Source organism: Anser cygnoides, chromosome 5 (genome assembly GCF_040182565.1).
Source record: "Anser cygnoides isolate HZ-2024a breed goose chromosome 5, Taihu_goose_T2T_genome, whole genome shotgun sequence".
NCBI lineage: Eukaryota > Metazoa > Chordata > Aves > Anseriformes > Anatidae > Anser > Anser cygnoides.
Genome location: NC_089877.1, coordinates 29,327,908 through 29,353,315, shown reverse-complemented (window position 1 = coordinate 29,353,315; position 25,408 = coordinate 29,327,908). Strand labels below are relative to the sequence as shown.

Genomic DNA, 25,408 nt, shown 5'->3' with positions numbered 1-25,408 from the left:
ACATGACTGTCTTGTTCCCCAGGGAGAGGCAGAGTTTGCCCGCATCATGAGCATCGTCGACCCTAATCGCCTGGGTGTAGTGACGTTCCAGGCCTTCATCGACTTCATGTCCCGGGAAACAGCAGATACAGATACTGCTGACCAGGTTATGGCTTCCTTCAAGATCCTGGCTGGAGATAAGGTGAGGCTCTACATCCTCCTTTCCAATCTTCATTGCTCCTGCTTTCCTTTTTCCCTCCTGTTTCCAAGGGGAGTGCTCTCTAGCGAGGAGAGTGTTGTCACAGGACCACCGCGCAGTGCTGGAGGAGTGCAGGGTTAAAGTGTGGGTTAGCGGCAGCCTGCCAAGGCAATTGGAAGCCCTGTTGCGCTGTCAGTCAGAACTATGCTGCCCACTGTAGCATTAAAAATTGAATTAAGAGCTTAGCTGCAATTTGTTATTTTAAAATGTATGAACAGATTCAACAGATGGTTCTTGATTATTCTTGAAAAACTATTAATTACTGACAGCTGTAAACTTGAGGTGATCTTTGTAGATATCACTACTGTTGTTATACGATCAATACTAGATTTTCATTGAAGATATGCTCCGTCTGCAAGTTCTGTGATTTAAAAAGGGCATCTTTTGATCACAGAAATTGGCCAAAAATAGGAAAACTCACAGAATGAATGTAAAGTACTAATTTTCTAAATTTGCATCAGTGGAGCCAGCTGATATGAAATATATATATTCTTATTTTTCTTACATAAAAATCCCCACTAATCTTTGCTACAATTGCATAAATAAGTAGTATATCAAATATTAATGATTCTCTGTATTTGCTAATGATTTTGTTCATCTCACAGTAAATTTCTTAGGTTGTAATAAGTTATCCTTTCATCCACTACTGTTTTCCGTGTTTTGCTAATAATCTTTTCATAACCTGTAATGTAGAAACCCATGACGCCCGTATGTGTCTAAGGCATTCTACCTGACTAAAGCCAGTTCTATTGACTTTCAAGGCCTGAAAATTCCAGCTGATTGTGACAAGATAAAACACTGAATAAATAAGTTTTTTGGCATAGAGTATTATTTACTAACTCATCTACTCTGTACAGTACTTCAAATAAAATTTTCAGTGTTTAATATGCTCCAGTAACTACAACATGAATCAGACAGGATTTCATTATGAAGAAAAATCTTTTATTCATTCCAGTCATGAAACCAAAAGACATGAAAAAGAGTAGAGAAAGTCAAAGAAGAGAGAGAGATTCTCTGAAACCTGAGCCATTTTTCAGAAGACTGCAAGTGAGTCAGTTAGCTAAATACAACATGTTGGTTAGCAAACAGGCAGTTACTGTTACCAGCTGCATGAAGAGAAGCCAAGCTAGCCTCACCTCAGCTGAATGAGCTTCCAGAAGTCAGTTTTATGTAAGACAGGGTTTACTTGCCTATTAAAAATGTATGTTGTGAAAGGCAAAGATTGTCAGCAGAGCTGTGAAAGCAATAGGAAGCGTTGGCTTGTCTGCTGCCTGCATCGGTGCCACCAACCAGTGCTAGTGAGGATGGCTTCTTTCCGTGGTCTGAAGAGAGGGAACAGCAGTTCCCAGGCATCATGAACTGCTGCCGGTGAGAGCAGGATCCAAATTAAACTTCTGCTTCCTTCCATTTGCCTTCAGTAGGACCTCCACTTCCAACGAAAAGGGGCAATTTCACACTAACAATTTACCTGACCTACCACCAGGTCTTTTCTTTAGGTGTGCCAGCATCTCTCCTGCAAAAACAATCCTCCTGTCCATTGTAAAATCATTTTCTTGGCCAAACTGTAGGGAGAGCAACTGCATTTCCTCCAAAGGCGTGTGCCCAGAGAGCGCTGTGTATGGATGTACAGTCCTAGTCTAGCTGTGGTCTGTCCCTGACTGTCATCTGCTGCCCTTGGGGGACAGGGAGCGATTGTCCCGCGAGGAAGGTCAGTCTTCTGAAAATAACGCTTGCCTTATCTTGTGTCCTCGTTGCAGAACTACATCACTGTGGACGAATTACGGCGGGAACTGCCTCCTGATCAGGCTGAATACTGCATTGCTAGAATGGCACCCTACAATGGCCGTGATGCTGTACCCGGTGCCCTGGACTACATGTCCTTCTCCACAGCGCTCTATGGCGAAAGTGACCTTTAACTTTTTTCTGTCCCACCACACGCTCCCTCCCCTCTCCCCCGTCCAACACACCCTTCTTTCTCTTTGCAAAGCAGCCTCTGCTCCGCTCTTTTTTGTGTTTCCCTGTTTTGCTTCAGATAACAGATCACATTTTTAAGTGGGGGGGAGGACATTGACATGACACCGCCTACCTTGCCCTTGAAATGACAGTTTACAAAATTATTTTGTGCAAAAAAAGTTACGTTTTAAAAAGAACAGACATATTTTATTATAGAAAAAAAGGTATTTTTCTCCACCAGATTGAAACTTAAAATGAAAATGTTAAAATATTACACCAAATATTTTTTGTTGTGACATAGAAAGTCGAGCACAATGTTACATTCCATCCTTTCCAAAAAGAACCAAACAACAACAAAACGCCACTTGTTCTGTTAACTTTTACATTTGCGTATGTCTCTTTATCACGTTTATCTTTGGAGGGGGGAAGGCACACAAGTGCATGTGTTTGCTGGTTCACTCATTTCATGAAAATATTTTATGATAAACTTTTGAAATTGCTGTGTTTTCTAGGGAAAAAATAATGTACACAGCTCATGTTTTCATATTTAATTAAAAAATACAATATGCCTCCTATGTTTATCAGTGCACAACTTTTTTTGTTGCTGAGAGTTGTCTGGTTTCAGAACATGAAGCTTGAGAGTTGATAACTTTGATATTGCTTGTCACAAACCATATTAAAAATTTCTTGTGATAACAAATCTAGACTTTATTCATTTGTACAGTAAATGTTTAATCCTCTTTAATTGAAACCACAAGCATGAAGAAGAGAATCCAAAATGTTTTTTCGTCAAAATTACAGTCCTTTGAATGTCAACTTCCCTCTCCCTTAACCTTTTCATTTTTGTTGAATTAAGTTGGAAATTTCACAGATTTCTGACCACTTTCAATTAGACTTATACCATTTTTAACCATCCCTTACACACACACACACCTCTAGGAACAATATCCTCATTATTCCTTCAAAAAACAGTACAGAATTTGTTACTAGAGCTATACAAGCACCATATTTTGAACCAGTTCCTCCACTGTTCCATGCTCAGCATTCAATATCTCACTGCTTTTAATAGCGCATCTTTTGACATTGTAAATTCTTCCAGAGCACTCAAGAACATCTTCGTATCGGACATTCAAAAGAAACAAGCCTTCGAAACATCTCTTTAAGGACCTTTAATGAATCATAAAGTAGAAGCAAATTCATGCACCTGAAAATTAGCAAAGGGAAGCAGCTAATCCCTTTCCAGGCATCTCGTGTTACAAATACATTTCTTGCCCTCCCACAACTTTTTAGGAAACATGGACTTAAGGACAAAAATCTTCATTAGTGCTTCATGATGTGTTTCAAGTGGGCTTTTTAGGTATAACCACATGCAGCTGCCTCCAGTCCTGAGGGCAGTTTGTATTTTGAAGTGACTAGCCTGCGGGAGCTGAGAATTCATTCACAGATTCACAATGAACTCCTGCAGCTCTCAGCAGAATTGCCTTCTGTTTTCTAGGGCAAAGCTAAGTCCTGAGGAAAGAATTGTACTTGGGTTCAGTACAGCTTTCGGGTTCATTCCTGACCTTGAGTGTGACACACCATAAAAACCACAGCAGTATGCTGTGAGGTATCCCAACCTGACAACATCTGCATGCTGTATTTGGGAGAGAGGATGCTAATGTCTGCCACTGCACCTCTTCCAGGAGACACTGAGACCCCCATTCTCCTCCTGTAGGCCGGATAACGTGTTGGCAGAGGGTATGCAGGTGAATGCCATTTAGCTTCACGTGTATATGCAATAACCATCGGGGTTTCAATGACCACTGTCTTGAGAAAAGGCCCATGTTATCTTGAAATAGGGCTGGAGAAAGCACAGGTACACCTTTTAGCCACATGCATTGTTATTTTTTCTGCATAGCCTCTGACAAACCAGTTAGAGCTGATGTGACCTGGTCTTTGACCCCCGGGCTGCAGGTAAAGGCCTCCCATCCCCACACCACCTGAGGAGGCATGGTGGTGCTGCAGCAAATCAGCCTTCTTCGCATGCAGCACAAGACATATTCTGCAGTCATGTGGCGTAACAGTCCCTGGCAGTTACCGTGCTGAAATTTGAAAACAGCTTTTTGTGTTAGGATCATGGTCTTGCAGCTAATGTGCCACTTTTCAGTCAAGTCCTGACATCAGCCTTGATTAAATTCCTCTCTGGAAGCAGCTGTTTGCAGTTCAGTGACTGCCCCTTCCCCTGCCAAGAGCAGAAGCAGCAGACAATGCGTCTCAAGCTCACATCTCCCATTCAGGGATCTGTTCGTTTTTTCAGTCTAGCTGACTCACTGTTTTCAGGCACGGAAACTGAAATAATGGTTTCCCCAGAAATTAACCATTTTCATTTCATGGCTGTTGCCATCTTTGGCTCCGGAGATCTCGGTACCTGCCCTTGCATGGCTGTCTGACAGCCCAGGGACAAAAACACATTAGTGCTCAGAAAACATGGAGCTGTCTTGCCTGCCAGAATGTCAGCCACGTTTCAAAAAGCCTCTCAAATGTAGCTTGTGACTATCGCATGTCTTCAGTGCTGCCAGCATCTGGTTTCAGAACAGAGGAGCGGAGCCAGGAGTCTCAGAAGACAATGAAAGGAAACTGCTCTGCAACCTTGAATGAACTTAGTTTCAAAGAAGTATTCATACATCCACAGCAGATCCATACAGCTGAATCAGACTGGCTGGTTTTATCAGTAAAATAACAGAGAGGGCAAGGAATAAGGAGAGGGTGACTGTTTGTAATGGCTGGGAGAAGGAACAGTTCAAACTGAAATGGCTTCCTCAAGAAACCAGAATACAGGTATGATTTTCAGACCGTAACTAGAAAATTATTTGTACTGTATTACTTGCACAACAGATCTCTGGGTAGAACACATTTTTTTATATTTTTATGTATTTATTTATTTATTTATTTATTTATTTATTCATGTGGTAGCCAAATACTAAGAAAGCTTAATCCTGTTGAATTAATCAAATTGCCTAGGTGACTCTGGCTACCACAAGAGTTGCTACTACATAAAACCTTAAAATCCATTGCATTAGCCATAAGCTGCTGGGAAAGTCTTAGCACAATAAACCTGGATTAGCAAAGTATAGGGCATACCCTGAGACAAACAGGTAATCAGAGCATGCCCCAGCATGCACTGAGGAAACACGCTCAGCGCGACAGTAGAGAAGTCAGCCATTGCAAGAGATGGACTTGGATGACTTGTCTCCTGTACAGGGAAGGATGTCCTATGTGGCTAGTTTAGGCAGACTGGAATCTCAACAACTTAAACCCACTCAAAATGCTAGAATAAAACTAATCTTTTCTATATTCTGAGGATTTACAGCTACTATAGATTATGCATCTATCTCACCACCAAAATACTGAAACGGATTCCTCCCATTTCTTTGGATACCACATAACAGTCAGGAAGTAGTTCCTCAGTTTTGTCCTCAGACATATACTTCTGGGAGACACCTGCATGAAAACGTTGGTAGAAACAGCACTATTGTCTTCTCTCTTCTTAGCAATTTTGTTTACACCTTCTCGCTATCTGTGGGTAGTTGACAACCTAGTGAGCATCAAGCAAGATATCATTTGAGGTAGATGTCCATCAGGACCTCAAGCCATAGCAATACCTCAATGACCCCTACCCTCCTACTCTCTGAAAGAAAAAAACATGACCTCTCACCACTGCTGTGGGAAAGAAAAATAGTGTTATTTCTATTGTGCAGATGAAAAAAGCACATGGGGGAAAAGGGCTAGATCTCACTAGAAGGAAGACATGAGAAGTCTGTATTTAAAACTGCAATCCAGTTTCCACTCAGTTGCTGCCCAAACCTGGAGGTATTTCTCTAGGCCTTTCACTAGCCCTTTCCCTACTCCTGTAGGTACCTAAGCCTTCTTTGCTGCTTTCTTTGCAAAGCCACTAGGTGGGTTTGCCACCCATTTGCTTCACAAGGGCCTAATTGCCTAAACTATCTCCATGTAAGGTGAGTAACACAAGGTCAACGCTGCATCCCTCCTCAGGGGATCGGCACCCCCCAAGCACTGCAGCCCAGCCAGCCAGAAACCCCACAGGCTGGGCCAGGGAGCACCTCACCAGCCTGGCTGTGTGTGTCAGTGAAATAAAGAATAATAAGACAGAAAGCACAACCCTGCACCCTTGTGGTTCAGGCAATGTGCAGGAGGACTGCTGCAATTCAGTCCCTGCTGGAGGAATTTTTTAGGTATTTTGTGTTAAACAGTCAAAGGGTAAAACACAGAGTAGAGCCTCAGAGCGGGCCCCAGGTCCTGGGGCTCCTCTCCCAGCACCCTGCCCACGAGGTCGGCCCTTACACTCGCTCCCCTGGGTTGTCTGCCCCATGGTGGCACAGCCCCTGTGAGAGGAGCCTGCCTCCCACACCAGGCGGCTTGCTCAGCGCCGTGGTCAGGGCACTCTGTGGTGGAAGGGAGCCTGAACCTCCACACTGAGGAAGACACCAGGCCTGAGCCTCCAGAGCAATGGTGATCTTCAACAACATAAGCTATTTTACAAAAAGTAGCTGTTGGTCTAAAAACATCTTTTGGTGGCTCAAGAAAAGAGTCCCTGTCAGTCCTTGACAGAAACAGATGCCAGCAGGTTCCTCTGAGACAACCCTGGCCTGTGGATCCCAATGAAACAAGGCTCTGGTTTCACAGCTGCAGGTGGGGTGTATGTGCAGGGACGTAAAGACCTACATCTCTCACTACTGCTTCCCAGAAGCTCCTCACTCAGCACGCAGGTATTTTCAGTCATCGGGTGCCCACCTGCTCCTGTGTCCTCTGCAGGGACCTGACTCGAGGTCTTGGAGCCCATCGGGGCTGCTGGCACCTCTGAGGTCGGAGCTGTGGTGAAGACAACTCAGTTGTGTCCCCAGCCAGAAGCTGTTTGCCTGCGGTCCTTGGGGAAGTCAGTGGTGAGCAGGGAACTGAACCCAGCTCTGTTGCATTCCAGTCCAAGTGCCACAGTCATCCTCCAAGTATCTCGAACCATTTCCCAGACCATTCCCCCTAGTTCCCTAATTGCTATTGTTGCTTTTTGTATGAACCCTGTGGCTTTGGTTGTGCAGATTTGCCTAAACCCAAGAACATCTTTTAAACTGCAGAATTAAGAAAGCATTCTATGACTTCTTTATTTTTAGGTACATTTAAACACTGCCACCATCACTTTAATGAAGAATTTCTCTCCTGCTGCTTCTTCGTTGAATAGAGCAGATCTTTCATCTGTGGCACTGAACCACACCATCCTGCTTTCTGCCACAGAGAAAATAAAACGCCTTCTTCAGGGAAGCAAGAAAAAAATAGCAATAAGCAGATTATGTTTTTAAGCATGCTGATTCCAGCTGAGTGTTTGTTTTCATTTGTAGGTGTGCAGTCACGACACTAATAGTTCCCAATGGGCTTTCAAATAGGCTTCGGAGACCAATCTTCTTGCACCACCAAAATAACTAGGAAACTGACGTGCAGCTCTACTGTGAGAGTTGTTTTTGCACATGATAACATCCAGAAACACTACCCACATGCTAGAAGCAACACTGCAGGTTCTTCAAGTGATGAATTTCATGCCTTCTACTGCCTGTGCACAGTGTCCGCAACCAAGAAAGGCAAGGCAGGAGTCCAGCCTGGCCCAGGCACTGCCGGAGCAGTCAGAGCTTCGTTCCAGACGCACAGCCACATTCTTCCCTGCTGACATGATCCCAGAGACTGCAGTGATGCAGGATAAAACCAAAAAATGCTTTAATTGGGCTTCCGGTGTGACTTATCTTCATTATTGCCAGTAACTCAAATCCTTATTGCTCTCATACCATTCCAAGACTGCCACCTAAGGAGCTTTTTCGTGCTTCTGAGCTTCTTATGCAGCAATCCAAGAACATAGACCCACAGAGGCTCTGATGCTACTCCTGTAATTTGATAGAGTCACAGGGCTGCCATTTTGACTGTCCTTGACAGCCTTAAGAAATAAAGAATTAAACCAGCCTTACAACTGAACATTGTGTCGAAGTTGTAAGACATACTTGTTCCAGCTACAGTCACCCACTTTTTTAGCAACAGATAGGTTTGTTGTCAGAGTACACCTTTTCTTACCAAAAGGGTTCACATCAATTGCCTTGCAGCAAACGTTAGCAGCACGGTGGGCTGCATCAGACAGCATTTGTGGAATATCGAGGGAGGTGATCCTTCCCCTCTCCCCAGCACTGGTGCGGCCACACCTGGGGTGCTGTGTCCAGGTCTGGGCTCCCCTGTACAAGAGAAGACATGGGCAGACTGAAGAGAGGGGCCATGAAGATGATGAAGGGCTTGGAGCATCTCCTCGATAAGGAAAGGCTGAGAGCTGGGACTGAGCAGCCTGAGGAGAAGGCTCAGTGTGCGTGTATAAATACCTGATGAGAGGGGATGAAGGAGAGGGAGCCAGATTTTTCTACTGAAAATAAAAACACGTGAAATTTCATGCGAATACGAGAGAAGAGTTTGCTTTAAGGGCAGTCAAAGACTGGCACAGGCTGCCCAGAGAGGTGCTGGAGTCCCTTGGACGTGGCCCTGGGCACCCTGCTCGGGGTGGCCCTGCCTGAGCAGGGCTCGGACCGGGTGGGCTCCAGGGGCAATTCTGTGTATTGTGGTGGCTGGGTTTGCAGGTTATCACCATCCTACAGAATACTAGTTAGAGGGCCCGACGGAGAGCAGCGCTTTAAAGATTGCCCAAAACAGCCGGGCCTCGGGCCGGGCAGGATGAGGCGAGCAGCCCTCAGGCAGAGCCCCCGGCTCGTCCCGCTCGCTTTTGCCACGTCCCTGCTCGGCGGCCTCACCGTGCCGCCGCGCCTACAACTCCCAGCGTGCACCGCCGCCCCCCCCGGCGGCGCGGGGAGCCGGGGCGCGGCCTCGGGCCGGCCGCGCGGCACGCTGGGAGTTGGAGTCGGGCGTCGGCGGTTGCGCAGCATCGGCCGGGGCCGCGCGGCGCTGTGGGTCTCTCCGGGAACGAGGCAGCCATCGCCGCCGCCGCCGCCGAGAGCGCCTTCCCGCAGCACGCAGCGCCCGAGCCACGGTGAGCGGCGGCGGCGGGGCGGGCGCCGAGGGCGGCGAGCGGGCTCCGGGCGGCTTTGCGGGGCCGGGCCGGGCCTGCCGCGGGGCGCCGCGGTAATGGAGGCAGCGGCCGAGGGCGGCTCCCGGCATGGCGGGGCCGCGAGGGGCCGGCACGGCCCGGCACGGCCCGGCGGGAGCCCCGCGGCCTGCCCCGCCTGAGGCCGCTCTGCGCCAGGCGGCGGGGCCCGGCCCCATCCCCAGCCCCGCGGTGCCGCTGGGGCAGGGCCCGAAATGCGGGCTGCGGCCGGGCCTCGCCGTGCGGTAACGCGCGGTTATGTAAGGCCGGCCGGCCGCCCCCGGCTGGCTGCGGGGGGGCGGGGGAGCCGCTGGCGGCCCTCGGGGCTGGGCCTACGCGCGGGCGTGAAAACGCCGCCGGGAGCCCCGAGGAGGGGGTGGCTACAAAGGGGATGGCTACAAAGGGCCGCGTAGGCCTTGCGGAGGGAATGCGGCCTTTTCGCACCGGTAGCTGACATCTCAGGCCGCGGTTCCGTGATAATTCAGTGTAATGTAAGTGGGTGCCGTCCCGCTGCCGCCCCCCTCCCCGCGAGAAGCCCTGTACCTCCCATCTTTCCACATTCTGCCCCTTCTCCGATGGCACAGCAAGCCAAGCGAACAAGCTGCTCAACAGAAACCTAACGGGCGTTAACACGGAAGGTAAATCTCGCTGATCCAAAATACCGCACCCAGAGTGCCTTTCCAGTGCCAGCCCGGAGTGTAGGAAGAGCACTCGATGTGCTCTGCAGCCTGCAGTCCTCACACAAGGCCATGTTGAATTGCTGTTCCCCAGGGCTCGGATTCTTTGTGTTTTGTGTGACAGCAAGCTTACCGAGTGAGCCAAATAATTAACATTTTTTAGCCACGGGAACATAAAATTTTCTAAATTAGGTGAACTTACAACTGAATAGCACACAGATAATCTTGTTTTAAACTAAATACTTAGATCAATAAGCCAATATTAAAAAGGAAGCACGTTGTCACCTCTGGGGTTATGAATGTGGGGTGCTTTTCCACTGAAAGAGTGATGTAGTCAAGGTAAACAATGGGGCTTCCATAAAATAGCCGAAATTATGTATCCTGAATCAATCAATAGTTTTAAAAATCTGAATATCCGGAATAGCCTTTTTTTTTTTGCCCTTGTTGAAATCTCGTGACAACAAACTGTCTTTCCATAACTGTTTTTTCATTAACAAACAGAATTTTACAATTAGCGCAAACCAAAATGATTTGATTAATACAGTTTGTCTTTTGGATTCTAGTGTAACTGTTATTGGAGTAGTCCCTTCAGGCGAAAGCAAGCGTTTGCGATTGTTTTATGTTGTTATTCTAATGATTAACATTTTTAGCTACTGTTAGCTTCTTAAATTCATCTTAGAGCTTATAGAGTGGGGTTTCTTTTTGTGCTCTGTGACACAAAAACCTTGCTAGTGTAGCAGCTAACAAAACCATTATTTCAGATAGCAGGAGTCTTTAAATTACATGACTAAAAAGAACAAAGGTGGGAGTTCTGTATAGGTTCTGCTAAAAGTAAGACAGGAATTTCTCACTTTTCTGGCTGTAGACAAGAGTCAGGTTTTTAACGTGTATACCTTGAGGACAATAAAAACAAATTCCAATTAACCAAGTTTTCTGAGATGTAAAAGTGATCTTAATCACCCTCTTTTATATTAGTCAATTTGATAAGCAATGGTGTTTTCTTTCTTAGCATCAGACTTAAGATGAGTGGCTGCCGTGTCTTTGTTGGTCACTTAAGCTCACGTGCTCGGGAACGGGATGTGGAAAAATTCTTCAAAGGATACGGACGCATACGAGAAATACATCTAAAAAATGGATTTGGATTTGTGGTAAGTAGTACCTTATTTTGTCTTGCTTGGAGTTACTAGTCTTGGTGGCCCGAAGTCAAGGAAGGGCAAATGCTGGAGATAATAATAGTTCCAGTAGGAAATGGAAAATATTAACGTACATTTCGGATTGCTTTACAGATGATGCGATTAGTTTTCTTTCACTCATTAAGCTTTTTCCTTGTTTTCTGCAAGGTCTTGCTCAAAATCTTGTTAATATTCTAACTACGTTAAATGCATCCTGAACCTGATTGTTGTCTTCCTTGGCGTTTAGATTTTAACCCTTCGTTCTGCAGACAGTATAAATAGCCTGTTAAGACACTATAAAACTCAACCAAATCTTGACCTAGAGAAACGTTTTTATAGTTTCTCTCTCGCTCCTAGACTGCTTGGTCATATTTCTAAATTATGTCCTGGCGTAAAACAAAGTAATTGGCTAAGACAACAGGTGTAATAGGTGCTTGCTGTTGGATTTAAACAGCACAGCTTAAACTGTCGTGCAGCTGAAGTTAGGCATATTCACCATCGTCCTTTGTTCATAATGCATACGTTTTTCTCAGGCTGGTAAACAAAACACAGTTCACTGGATCTTAGTTTCCTACCACTGCTTTTTGACCTCTGTGTTCCTAAACTGTTACCCAGTTCTTTGCGGCTTCCCAGGCTGACTGAGGATCAGCCTGTTTCTTCGCTGTTATCTCCCGAGAACTGGCCATTCCGCAGCACCAAATTCCAGCTGGAAGGGTTTTTACTGCCATTACACAGCAATGGGCTTACATGCCATTTGTTCTGCCATGGTCTTGCTTGTGTGAAGCTAAGAAGAAAAGAAGAAAAAAAAAACATGCTTTGCCTGCTTAAGTTTCATATGAATATTACTTCTTAACTCCTACACATGCCAGTTCCTGATTGCAGCGTGAGCTACTTCTTGTTGACTGCCGCCAGTAGGTAAATACCTCCCTCTTGAAGTCTGGAGGTAAATGGCTGGTCTGCAGTTGAGCAGGAGTTGATTTAGTCCATCGTTTCCAGTTGGTGCGACTTCTCAATTGCCTTTCCCTGAGCATTTCTCTTCTCTTCTTGGGCAGGGCTGTTGACTCATTCAGGAAAGCTTCTGTTGAGCTCCTGTACGTGAGTCAGCCAACCTTCCTTCCTCCCTCCTCCAGTTCCTAGGTAGTGGCATTTTCCTTTCACAGTTTACCAATAAGCTTCAATAATTGTCCCATAACTGTCAAAAACATTTAGTTGTTGCCATTATGAAGTTTTTTTCTTCTTTCTGAATGAAATGTTGCCTAGGTAGCTTGTGTCCCTTGCCTTTTCTCCTGTCACCGTGCACCCACGTGAGGAACCTACTTCTATCATCTCTGTAACTGCGTTTCAGGTTTTGGAGGACCCTGACTAGATCCCCTTTGAGCCTTCTCTTCACCAGGCTGAACAAACACGACTCTCAACCTTTCATCATCTATTAAGTTCCCCAACCTTCTGATCAGCTTTGGTGACCCCCTGCTGGTCCTGCTCCAGGTTTTCAATGTGTGTCTTGAGCTGGAGAGACCGAAAGCGGACAGAGTGTTCCATGTGTGGCCTAGCAAATACCAAGCAGGGTGGAATAATCCTGACTCTTGGCCTGCTGGGTGTATTCCTACAGGTGCAGCCCAGGACATGGTTTGCTTTCGTTGCTGCAAGGCCGTACTGCTGGCGTAAACCTGGCATACTCTCCATGAGGATTCCCATGTCCTTTTCAGCAGAGCTCCACTCAGACCCCAGCCTGTACTGCTTCCTGGGATTATTCTGTCCCGCGTGCAGGACTTTACATTTATCTGTGTTAAAACTTGTAGTTTTTGTTGGAGTAATCATTCAGCCTATCATGCGCTCTCTGCATGGTGTTTTTAATTTTTTATTTCTTCTAGTGTATCTATTTCTCCTCCTAGTTTGGTGTCATCCACACAATTGGTGAGGGTGCATTCAGTCCTGCCATCAAGTCATTTATAAAAACATTGAATAGTAATAGCCCTTGAGGTATTCCACTCGTGGCTGGCTGTCAGTCCCTCTTTGTTTTCAGTTATTTAAAATCTGTATAAAACCTTTTAAAAACCAAAGTGATTCTGGTTTAACATTGTTGTAAAAGAAAAAAGCGCGTTTTAGTCTGCTTGATCCGAATCATTGCTTGATCTTTGAAACTAATTGTTTTCACTTACATTCTGTAGATTTCAATGCAGAATCTCTTCAAACATAAGAGCTAGTATGCGAAGCTAGATAGACTTGCGGCCATTCAGTGTCTTAGAAACCAGCTGGAATCAGTGGGAGTTGTAGGTGCTAACTACACACCTTAGTGTAGTTAATGATGGGTCTAAATAAGTTTTCCCAGATAATTTCTGTGTCATTGTGCAGGGTTGTGTGATGTTTGGTAGTGAAGCAGATTTCGGTGCGGGATGGGGCGGAAATAAGCCAGTTTTGCTTCTGAAAAGCTGTTTACAGTTATAAAAACACTTTCTTCCACTTGAAGCTCTTTCTTTCTGTTCAGTGCTCTCAAGCTGCATTTCCACGTTTTTGTTTTCCACAGAATGCTGTTGGTTTAAGCGTTCCCTGTCCAACTGCCTGTTCTCAACGCTTGCTTTCTTCCTCTTCTCCCCTTGCCTTCACTTGGTGTTACCACAGTTGTTCAGCCACGTGATAAGCCTACCTGGGAAGCTGATCTATTTGAAAAATAACACTGTCTTTTTCACCCCACCTCCTGCAGCAAGTGTGCTGTTTTTCATCTGGATAGGTTTCTTGACCTAGTTTCCTGCAGAGCTGTACAAACAGCTTTGCCAAGAGCCAGTGGGCTGGATAGTGGGCAGGATCTACTCAAGCTGACTAAAGCAGCATTGCTGCCAAAAGTGAAGCAGCAGATTCCATTGCAACAGTGTATGGAATTGCACATCACAGCTGATCCGGACCCACAGGTTGCCAGTGCTAAAGAGGGGCTTATCTTTCTTGCTCGTCTTACACAGGCACCTTTTTTTCCAGAGTAGTGAGCTGAATTAGCTCAGAAAAAAATCAGAAGGTTTTTTTCTGTCTTGCTGTTTCTTTGCCAACTCAGTAAAAATTGAATTCTTAGGAGGGTTTTGGAAGCGTGCTGCTCTCCTGCTTTTGATTGCAGTTGGATCAGATCAAGCTGTTACATAGGATTTCCCTGCATGTAGGGCTGCGTTTTAAACTGTATACCTTGCAATGATCCTCCCACCCCTCCCCCAAAAGATATTTTAGATATTTCTGTAATAATCCAAGTCATTTAATTTATTTTACGTAGATTCCCCAAATAATTATACTGAAATAGCCAAGGGAGGCAAAAGGAGTGTGCAGAGTGCGGGTAGAAGGAATGGTCCTGGTTTTTCAGTCATTAATGTGCCAGGAGTCCACTCCCTTGTTCGAAGTTCTGGCTGCTACTTGCTGCAGAAATTGAAAATTTATAAAGAAAGCGTGTTTTCTAGCATTTGAATATTCTATGAGGGAAAATAATTCTATATTCCCATTTCTTTTGTAGGAGTTCGAAGACCACAGGGATGCTGATGATGCAATTTATGAACTAAATGGTAAAGAGTTGTGTGATGAAAGGTGAGCTTGATACATTTTCCTTTAAGGTCAACAAGAGTGTTTTGCATCTAGATGTGGCACGTTAGCTTGTGCTGACACCTGTTTGTCATGGCTCTGTGATGTGTTACACCTTCCGTAACTTTATCTGAAGAGATTTATTTGGATATGTTGACTTCAGAAAATAAGTTGATGATAACCTTTCATCATTTGGGTGTTGCCCTTCAGTTTGCAACAAGATGGTCAGTAGTGATTGCATGTTACAGTCATTTTCGTTTAGATTGTGGAAATTGGTTTTAGGTTATTAGGTTGCTGTTACTCCTTTTGGTATCTTTTTCACTCTGTGATTAATTTTGGGCTCTGTTTCAATTACATTTGCTAAACCAATTACAGACCCGTGACAATTTTCATGAAAGTCTTGAGGGAGATGAGCGAGGCAGGAGAACACCATTGTTCTGCCTCTTTAAGAAATGCCAGTGACTGTATTATAAAGTATTGCTTGTAAGGGCAAGATGCTTCTTGTTTGTGCACATGTGGTTCCAGTTGCGAAAGATTTCAGTCACTCTCAAATACTTACTTTTTTTCTTCGCTTGTTTTGTTGCATAAGGGTTACAATTGAGCATGCTCGAGCCCGAAGAGGAAGGGGCAGATTCCCGCAACGGTTCAGTTATTACCAGTCAACGAGCGGATCTAGGTAGGTGGTCTGGACTCTGTTTCCTCAAGCAGAGTGACTGAAGAACTGTACTGTACTATTGCTTTCTTCCCGTGCTTGGAGCTAGGGATCCAGCTCTGTTTTCCTTGCGGAGCTTCACAGCAGAGGTTTTACGTTCTCAAACCTTGGAGGTCCATTACTGTTATTTACCTCTTTTGGCTGAGGAGAATGTGGTCTTTAAAGCAGTTTAACTGGCTCGCAGAGATTCACAAACACCTTTTGAAATGCTCCCCCTCCTTGTTGTAGGCACTGCATTGGTCTCGCTTCCTACTGTTGTGTAAGCGGTGTGAAGGATTAATGCTGCAGTTGGGTTGGCTGTTCTTAACGCTAAATCAAGGGAAATGCCAGAGCTTCTCTGCTGAGGTTTCTGTCATTAAACTGAGCTTACAAGCTAAGTAGAAGTGTCTTGGAATAATAGTTCTCCAAGGTATTTACTATCTAACCAAGCTTTCACGTTTCCAGCTGTATGGTTATCAAAACGCTTACTTTGTCGCAGTGCACAAAAGGAACTGTATTTCAGAAGCAGGGCTAGGGGACAAGATACCACCACATGCAGAAGCATTTAAATACCAGCTTTGCTGACTGGACAGGTGCCTTCTGAAGGAGAGCCTCTGTTCAACAATGAAATCTGAAAAGCAGGATATAGCTCTTCTGGAATACCTGTAGTGGACCTACAGTATTTGTGGCCGTGTTTACTTTCAGTGAATTGAGCCAGTGGTGAATCATGCGCCACGTTGCAGTGAATTTTGTGAAGTTCTGCAGCTTTGCATATATTCCACCAAATAAGCACATTTAGATCTCTGTACTTTATGTCTACCTATCTATGCTTGAAATAATTCACTCTGTAAAAACATTTATAGCTGTGGCCTACACAGAGTAGCAGTTTGAAGAAAGAGGAAGATTTAACTGACGTAAACCTCTGCATTTCTTTCAAAGACAGAATTGCAGCCAGTTACGAACCAGTGTCTGGAACATCTAATTTGCATATGCAAGTATGCTAATTAGATTATTTTTTCTTTAGCGGCAGTAACCTTGATGCGGTATAATTGATCCGAGGTCCAGGCTAAAAGTGGACTTTTAAAGTAGGAAGTGTGATTGGAGGTCGTGGGCGTCTGACGTTGTAGTCATGTTCATGACGTCAGACTGCCGATGCCAGACAGGAAGAGACTTCGGTTTGCAATAATGGAAAAATGAGACTCAGCCTGCCAGTTTTGGGACTCTGGGACCTCTGTTTAAATGCTCTGAAGATCTGGATGTTCTGAAAAAAATTGGGACACTTGGAGGTATGCACTGAAATGAAATTGCCTATGCTTCAGTGTACAAATCAATACGCACAATTTAGGGTTATGTTTTTGTGGGAGGAGAAGATAAGAATAATTTACTCTGAGGTCAGTGTTCTTAATTCTTGAGTCTTTTTGTAGTAATACGAAGTAGTGCCATTGTTAGAATCCTGCATTACTTATCAAAAGGCTGGCATATGTTTTTCCATAGTTCTCAGATCCCTTTGGATTCAAATGGCTAGGATTAGGATCAGAAATAGCCTGCAAGGGCAGTATTTTTTCCGGATGTCTTACTGTTCTTTTCTGTATGAATATTTTTAAGCCACATTTTCATTTTCGAGATGGTCTTTAATCTTTGGTTAAGGGGAAAAAAAAATCCGCTTTCATTCAGGAACTGTAAACTGCTTCGGTTATTTCAAGGTAACCAGTTATCTAGATCTCTTTTTACTAAAATAAGAATATTTCTACCCACAAGAACATTGAATATAGGTCATGTATAAATACTGACAAGTGATTTGGCATTTAGAAGCATGAATTAAGATGCCATTAAATTATGCCTCAAATTGCTGAGTTGAAGCTGAATTTATCCTACTAACTAAAAAATAAAAATAAAATATTGCACTTAAGATGAATATCCTCCAAACCCCTATGTGTGAGCCAAGCCTGTTAAATGATGAAATTAAACTAATTATTTTTGAAGTTTTTTTATTCTATTAGGCACTTGTTTCAGTGTATCTAGAAAAATGGCAGCTGTATTGACTGCATTGGCATAATGTTCATCATCAAAATCTTCTTTATTCCCCTTTTTACAACTGTTCTCTTGTAGCGGACTCTTAGGTATGTTTTTGACTAGGGAGAATCAAATCTGCAGTCCAGCAATAAGGAAAATACTTGACTCAAATCTTGCAGCAAACTACAGAAAACATTAAATTTCTTACGTTCTAAATTCCTTACACTGGAGATTTTTTTTTTCCCCTCTGAACTCTTCTAGCCGGTATGGACCTCCTGTTCGTACTGAACACAGGATCATAGTTGAAAACCTTTCGTCCCGTATCAGCTGGCAGGTGAGTTACCATCTTTTCTCTTTTTTTTACACTTCATTTTTCTGCCCTGTAGGTAAACTGCTGTCAACCTAATTTTGTATTAAAGCCATCATAAATATTTGATGCAAATAAAAAATAGGCAAAAAAGTCAGTGATTGCTAACAATTAGCATTCAAACAGTTAAAGAATTATTTGGTTTCACAGCTGTGCAAATAGTTCTGTAAATAGATTTTGTAGTTGGGAACTGATTCTTGCTTACTTGTGTTTACCAACTGATAAAACGTGGAACAACTCTAGATTGTTTCTAAATTACTGAAGAATGACATCTATTCAAACCATGTCATCCTTTTGTAGTACAATAAGCGTGCTTTTGGTTTGATTGAAATTTATGGTCTTTTCTTACATTTTACAAAATACTTATGCATGACTGAGAAGTCGTAATGCATCGTTAATAAAGGAAGTCTTAAGAAAGCATGCTTACTGTAGGTACTAAAAAAGAACCCTTTCATCTTCTAATGATGAAATAAATCATCTTCTGAAGATTTCTTACCACTTTTCTGTTTTTTTTCTTGCCTCGTGCTAATGTTTTCCAAATTTTCTAGCTGTCTTTTAAACAGAATAAACCCATAATCAGTTTCTTCACTTGTTCTGTGTAGTGTACAGTCTATATAGAACGTTTAGTTTTTGTTGAATGTTCAAAGACTTGGTCTTGCAGCGAAGTCCACTTGAGGCTGTTTTGCTTGCCTGGAGCTCCACTGATGTGTCTCATAAGAGCTTGGGTGCAGATAAATAGAAGAATTAGGATTGTTCATCTTCTGTGTGGTGGGTTCAAAAAGTTCCCAATTGTGTGATTGTGTTAATTTCCGAAAAACCGGAAAAACAAATTCTGAGTTGATGTAATGAGTTAGTGGATTTCATCTAAATCACTTCTGGGTATGCTATACAATTATGTATTGGAAGAGATCATTAAAAAAACAAACAAAAACAAACAAACAAAAAACAGTATTTGGAAACAACAGTAGGTACCAGAGAAGTAAGCTAGAACAGAGTGTTAAAGAGATTGAATCTTACAATGCTGTTCAGTGTTAAATTCATAACTTGGGGGAAAAAATGAACATTTCTGAAACTTTCTTTTACTTGTGAATATTTATAATGGCTTTACGCGTCTTACTGTTTTAGACTGAAGCCCCCCCCAATATAGATTTCATGGTGATGAATCTTTAGGATTCTAGTTACGTGTTTTAATGACTGTTTTATATGTATAATAAGTTACAATAAGAGACTTTACTTCTTGATACCTGCCTAAAGAGATGGTCACTTGAAGCTAAAATCCATATGCAAGCCTCATTTAGTTTTGAAGCTGTCCTGCTTTGATACTGATACTGTTTTAACTTCTTTTAACTATGCTACTTACACAACGGATTCAAATAGCTAATATATTAACAATAGTGGCATTATTACTTCTTTCTAATCCTCGAGCTTCTGGCAGCCACAACTGATACGGAACCTTGCTTTAAAACTTGCGTGCATCTTTTCATCTTTGGTGTGTGCAGATCCCCATGCTTTGAGAACTTCTGTCTCCTTTAAGAGTTACTGTGTTGAGATATTAAAAAGATAAATGAATAAAATTATAATATTTCTTTTCAGATCAGCTTCTTTGAACCATTGATGATATTGTTAATAGATAATTTCATACCTAAGTATTAGACAATTTTGTCAGAATTCTTCTTATTTTAGTAAATGCATTTCTGCATGTTCAGAGCTTTCCAGCCACTTACTAGTTCTTCAGTGTCTGTGAATTTCCAGACAGTTGGGAAAACTGGCTCTGTGTTACTTGAAGATCTAACTTTTAATACGTGCTTTGCCTGTTTACAGTTGTCTTGCACCTTGTTGTCTTTTGATGCCAAGGACAACAGGGTATCCTTGTGCTGTTTAAGGTGAATCAGAACAGTAAAGTTAGAGAATAAAATTTGACTTGGGTTTAACAAACAAAAAAACAAACTAGATAACTTTAAAACGTTCCCCAAATTCTACTTATCTTGCACACTTAGTCTCTTGAATAATAACGTTGGCATCTTAATTATGTTGATGTTACTATTTTGAATTATATTTCGTGATAATCTTTAGGAGTCGGCGTACTGTCTGGCAAGGGGGCCTCAGTTTTAAAAACTAAAATTTTTTAAATTAGAAAATAATGACGTAGTTTAATATTTTTAACTTTCTCTTGATTTACTAGTCCTGGTCTGGTTAAGTTTTCATTGACTTAAGCAGAGCCAAAATTTTGTTCTTAACTTCTAAATTGGGTTTAACATTCTGAGATTGAAATATTACTTCTAATGATGTGATGGTGCAGGCCCATTTTTCATTTGCTGTTACAATTAAGTTTCTTTGTGTTAAGCACACGTGAAACAAGGGGAATAATCTACTAGTTTGCATGTGCCAGTTTTTAAAATTAAACTATAGAATTCTAATTAGGATATTAGATAAAACTAAGCCTTCTTATATCCAGTGGCAAATGTTATAAAGTTTTTCTTGGCTTTTTGTTTGGTAGTCTTTTCTTCCTTAAGCATATTTCTAACCAAGTGCATTTTGAACCTCTTCTAACAACCTTGATTTGGTTAACCCTCGTTTTTCTTGTGTGGAGGAGAAAGAACCAAAGATTTGGGGGTTTCTAGTGGCTGAAATTCTAGGGTTTGGCCTGTTCTGAATTTTCCTTTTGGTTCCTGTGACACTCCTGTTTTTTGGCAATCTAGATCTTGGTTTGCCTGGGTTTGATCTCGATTGGCTAGCACAGATCATCCTCGGGTTCTTTAGCCACTTCTGGAGACTATGTCCAGTGCTTTCAGGGCCTCTGGTACCTCGGTGAAGCAAATTGCTATGAGCCATCACTGCCTTTCTCATGTAAGAGAGTTCCTCTTGGCCAGCTAGGTATTGGACAAGCAACTCTTTGCTTAAGGTACCTTCTTATATCATCTGCCACTTGTGGCGTGCTGCGGTAAGTAGTCTGGGACTATAAAATACCAGATACAGTTTGGTAAAAAGTAGTGGTTTAACTTCTGCAAATATTCAGTTGTTTAGTGACCTTTCACATTGTTTTTCTTGTACTTTATGCTACTGTGGAGCAAGTAATTTCATAGTGCGTGTGTGTTTAGCCTCTATTAAGTTAAACGCAGGGATGTCTATTGACATGATGCTGTAGTGTGACAGAATAACTAGTTGAAATCTAAGAAAAAATGCTCTTATAAAATTATTTATGATATGCTAATTAAACTTATTTGCCTTTAGTTTTGTTGTGAAGCTGGGGAGGAGAGCGTATAGAACGAATTTGTCTAAGTATACTGGATTGTCAGTTACCTGGGACATTAATCCTCATAGTATTAAAATTTGCATTTAATACTATGTTGCTTTTCATCTGATGTAGTTCTGATATCAATGCATATGTTGGTATTTTAAGTTTTGTACTGGTTTCCGTAACAGCTATTTTGTGATGCAGGATCATTTGCAAAGCAGTATTTTATTCAGTGTCGTAAGTGAGGGGTTCTTTCTATATGTAGCTGCTATTAGATAGGCTGAGTTTCAGAAACTGATTTTTCTAAATTGTAGGTATATATAGAGGGGGGGGAAAAAAGCATTACGCAGTTTTAGTGGAGAGAGTTCTAGGGGGATGTTGTCTACTGCTAGCTGACTTTTTTGTGTTGTGTTTAAGGCTAAAATGTTGACTTTTACTGCAGGACTTGAAAGATGTCATGAGAAAGGCAGGGGAGGTCACCTATGTGGATGCACACAGAAACAACAGGAATGAAGGGTAAGTTCATGTTTGTATATAAATCTGTGTGATAATGAAAACCATTAAGGCGAGATTATTATTCCTGTAATATAAAAATAAATGAAACGTAGCTATATGGTCTGGCTTAGCTTGGCTGAAGTTTCTCCAATTTAAAATAATAAATAAACCTGTCAGTAAGTAGGAGTTCAGAAGGGGTATTGAACTCGTCTGTCCTCCACAATGAAAACAACGTCAAAACAGAAGGGAGGAAAGTCAACAGTTGTTTTCTTAGTCTTTAACTTAGGAGTTATTTATGTATAGCCATTTATGATCTAATTCTGATTTCTGAGGCCAAAATATCGCCTGTCTGTAGCTACTTTGCACTGGTTCAGCAGGCAAAGTCATGGGAAATGAACATAACCAAGGAAAAGAGATGAAAAACCAAAGAGGGGATTATTTATTCACTGTTAACATTTCCCCAGTTGGTGCAGGTTTGTGTAGCTTCCTGGATTTTTATCACCTCATTGCAGATGAAAGTTTCAGTAATGTTTAAGAAGATATGAAAGGCTTATGTATGGCTAGGCCTGTTAGGGTCATATTTTCCTGCCATCAAGTTAAAAATTAGCTTTGAGATGATAAAACATCAAGCTGTGAATCAACAGATTTTAAAAGGTTTGAACTTGTTCTCCTTGCTTTCTCAGTTTCTGGTTTTTTTTTTTTGTCTTTCCTGATGGTGTATAGGGTTGTGGAATTTGCATCTTACAGTGATATGAAGAGTGCGCTGGAAAAATTGGATGGCACTGAGCTGAATGGACGCAGAATTAAACTGATTGAAGATCACAGAAGGCATAGGTATGTCAGCTGACTTGATAAAATTCTGCTGAGGGTGTGGATTTGGGTAGTATTAACCCCAAAATTTTATTATCTAATTCTTTGGTCCCAAGCTAAATATCACAGCAAAGAAGCACTTTCTAGCAGTATAAACAGGTTAGGTAAGATCTGACTTGCTGAAAATAGAGTGAATAGAATGCGTTAGGATGAGAGTTAAGGAGAAATTTTTAAAATAAAACAACAATTTATATTTAAAAGGATTATAAGCTATGAATTTTGATATTAAATTCCTTTTAATTTATTGGGAAACCGTGCATTTCACAGCCCTGTGAAATGCCTCTCAGATTATTGTGAAAGCCAACTTTTTCATGAGAATAAAAGAAAAGATTAGCTTCCTCGCATTATTCCCAAAGCAGTTCTGCCACTTAGTCATAAAAGCAGGTTAGCTGCAGCTCTCTCATTAAGTCTCTTAAAAATAAATCTATTTCTTTCCATGAAAAAGGGTTGTATAACTAGAGATTGTGTTAAACTCTTGAGCCTTGAAGTGTAGTGGTGGTATGTGCCAGAGCCATTTTTAGCATCTTGAAAAAACCCTAACTAATTCGCATGGGCGTTTCTAGAGAGACCGAAGACTACAGGTATGAATTTTCATTTTTGTGATTTTCTTGATAAATGGCTAAAAATTGTTTGCTCTGAGAGATTGGGAGGAAGGAGAGGAAGGAGGCAGAAAATGGGAAAGGCCTTTTCCTTTTCTTAGGTGGTTCTTATTTTGTCAAGCTAGCAGAGAATGTTAAGGCTAGCAGTTCCTGGTATCCTTGGCCTAAGGTGTTATTTGATAGAACTAACAGAAAGAGCAGCTCTCTGAAATAACTGAATGCTGTGCTTACTGCGTTCAGATGTTCAGCTGGAAGCGCTGTGTACACAAAGCGGTTACATAAAGTAGGAAACGGGACTACAGCTTTTAATTGTGTTTCTTTAGAAGCAGATCTCGATCAAGGAGTTACTCAAGATCTCGCAGCAAATCCAAGTCTACCGGATCTTCCAGATCATACAGCCGGTCCAGGTCTAGGTCAAGATCAAGGTCCAGATCCAGGTCTAGGTCCAGGTCTCGCTCGCGATCCCGGTCCCGATCCCGGTCTCGCTCTCGCAGCCGTACACCTAAAAAGAGCTATTCCCAGAAGAGCCACCGCTCCAGCCTGCTAGCTTCTTCCCCATCTCCCTCTTCTTCTAAAAGAAAATCTCGTTCTAGGTCGAGCTCTGCTCATAGCCGTAGTTAACCTGCTCTTAGAGATGTATTAATACGTTTAATTTGATTCAAGTTTCTTGAAGACTTGAGATGAATTACACATGAGAACTGGGAGGGGAAGAGTTAACATGATGAAAGGGTAACCTCCTTTTACATTGCCAAAGTGCCTGTCATCAAATAGGCCGTCTCTGTGAGGAGGGGCTGTCGGCTTTCTCCTTTCAGTGAAGTCTGGAGTGGGAAGTCTTTTTTTGTTATTTTTTTCCTGCTATTAGTAAACATTTCTATCATAGATATAATATGTACACATAATGCTGAGGTAATGGGATGAGACAATACGCTGCTTTCTCCCTCTCCTGCCCCCAAATTCCCCTCCACCTTCAAGGCCTTTGACTTCCAAAATACTACGTTATCTTTTGTCCTTGGTATTAAGTCCGAGAACGAGAAGTATAGATTTTATTCCTTAAAGTTCTGTGGCTACTTTTCTGTGTGAGTATGAATGGACCAGCTGAATTTAGTTTAGAGTTCACTTTTTTTCCCCCATTGCTTGGCTTAACAGGCTGTTTAAGTTCCAGCTTTAAATGACCTTGATAATAAGCTTAATTTGCAACAGACTTTCAGGAATACATGTTGGCCAGTTGAATATTGTTCATTTGGTTAGTGAAAGAATACAATGTTACCCAGTGAGGAATGCTGGATTTTCCTGTTAAAATGAGTCTTACCATTCAGATGTCAGGATTATTGGGAATCCATTATACTAATTTTCCAGTAATTCACTAGTATGTGTTATTGTATGTAGAGGCCTTATTTGACAGGTGACTCCATAAAACTGCACAGAAATGTCAATATGCATGTCCATGTTTTTAATGTTTATAAAAGTGGCATAGCTTTCATACCCAGATGTATGATACTGAATATTGTGTGTATGACTAGAAATAGTCTTGACGGAAAGGAAGGTTGTTTTAGTAAAGGACGGCAGCAAAAATTCCCAGGAAAAGTGTAGTCAGTTGTAAGAAGAAAAGTAAATCATGTTAAAGGGTAAAGAGGATAATTTCTTTAAATCCCCTGAATGCACAGTTGTTTTGATTAATAGAAATTTCCACTGCAAATACTGTTTGTTCTTATAATTTGGAATAAGATTTTTTTAACTTCTGGATTGTTAAAGAAGGGAAACATTTTTGGAAAAATACATGTAAATTAAACTCAGTCTTACATGTGTTTAAATGTACCAATCCTAATAAAAATAAAACCTTTTTCTGGCTTACCTTGCAGTGTTGTGTACTAGTGTTACGTGGTGTTGTTCACTTCGTACAGTCTTGCAAACATGATCGCAAGGAAACTTACTTGAAGGTGTACCCTTGTGATGTAAACTAGAAACCAGTTGTGATGTAAGTAATCAGATCCTGTCTGAAAGGATGACTGGGTAGGATTTTCCTGTCGTGGCCATCGGTGTTTCAGAGACCTGATGACAAATAATAGTCTCTCTGCTGTCCTTGCAGAACTATTTGTGTTACTGACCTTCTTGTCCCCAGTTTGACAGAAGAACCAACAGCCAAATGTCGATACTGGAATTTTCATGTAAGTAAAACCATTTGGAACATTTGAAATACAGTTCCAGGAACTCTTACATTGCCTACACTACTTCTGTTAATCTAAAGCACCAAGACAGACACCATTACTAGAGGAAGTTTCTGCTAATTGTGTTTGCATGCTTGGCTTGATGTTACCTGAATTTTTACTTCAGCAAAACAGAAGGAACAAATAGGAATCACTTTGCAAAGGAATCTTGCTAGAAGTGACTACATTGGGAAAGCTGGGATTTGCTCAGTTTTGCTGAGTGTC

The 25,408-nt window shown here is 42.1% G+C and overlaps 2 protein-coding genes and 1 long non-coding RNA gene across 7 annotated transcripts in view; 2 read left to right on the top strand and 1 right to left on the bottom strand.

Moving 5' to 3' along the window:
- The window catches only part of ACTN1 (actinin alpha 1), an 86,891-nt gene extending 84,000 nt beyond the window's left edge, over positions 1 to 2,891 (top strand). For all 4 annotated transcript variants that reach the window (XM_066998570.1, XM_066998569.1, XM_066998568.1 and 1 more), the window contains 2 exons: positions 23 to 181; positions 1,996 to 2,891. In XM_066998570.1, the coding sequence (XP_066854671.1) occupies positions 23 to 181; positions 1,996 to 2,154 (318 nt within the window). In that variant the 3' untranslated portion in view covers positions 2,155 to 2,891. The remainder of the gene's footprint in view (positions 1 to 22; positions 182 to 1,995) is intronic.
- On the bottom strand, positions 2,417 to 9,955 carry LOC125182928 (uncharacterized). Its single transcript, XR_010832056.1, has 2 exons — positions 9,852 to 9,955; positions 2,417 to 8,454 (listed from the first exon to the last, which is right to left on the bottom strand). It is a non-coding gene; the product is annotated as an uncharacterized lncRNA (long non-coding RNA).
- On the top strand, positions 9,095 to 24,830 carry LOC106031662 (serine/arginine-rich splicing factor 5-like). 2 transcript variants are annotated; one of them, XM_048065316.1, is made up of 8 exons: positions 9,095 to 9,254; positions 10,995 to 11,133; positions 14,645 to 14,715; positions 15,299 to 15,385; positions 17,675 to 17,747; positions 21,458 to 21,531; positions 22,234 to 22,344; positions 23,303 to 24,830. In XM_048065316.1, exons 2-8 carry the CDS (start codon positions 11,008 to 11,010, stop codon positions 23,598 to 23,600), a joined length of 840 nt encoding a protein of 279 aa, XP_047921273.1. In that variant the 5' UTR covers positions 9,095 to 9,254; positions 10,995 to 11,007; the 3' UTR covers positions 23,601 to 24,830. The 2 variants fall into 2 exon arrangements, with proteins under 2 accessions (XP_047921273.1, XP_013029599.1); XM_013174145.3 differs by lacking the exon at positions 9,095 to 9,254 and adding an exon at positions 9,808 to 9,946.
- The last annotated feature ends 578 nt before the right edge of the window (positions 24,831 to 25,408 follow it).

What these genes read in the sequence shown, in the direction of transcription:
- LOC106031662 (XM_048065316.1), top strand. Translation starts at nt 11,008, where the DNA reads ATGAGTGGCTGCCGTGTCTTTGTTGGTCACTTAAGCTCACGTGCTCGG. An exon ending in CAGTCAACGAGCGGATCTAG is followed by an intron (nt 15,386 to 17,674) that starts GTAGGTGGTCTG and finishes GAACTCTTCTAG; the next exon opens with CCGGTATGGACCTCCTGTTC. An exon ending in CGTCCCGTATCAGCTGGCAG is followed by an intron (nt 17,748 to 21,457) that starts GTGAGTTACCAT and finishes CTTTTACTGCAG; the next exon opens with GACTTGAAAGATGTCATGAG.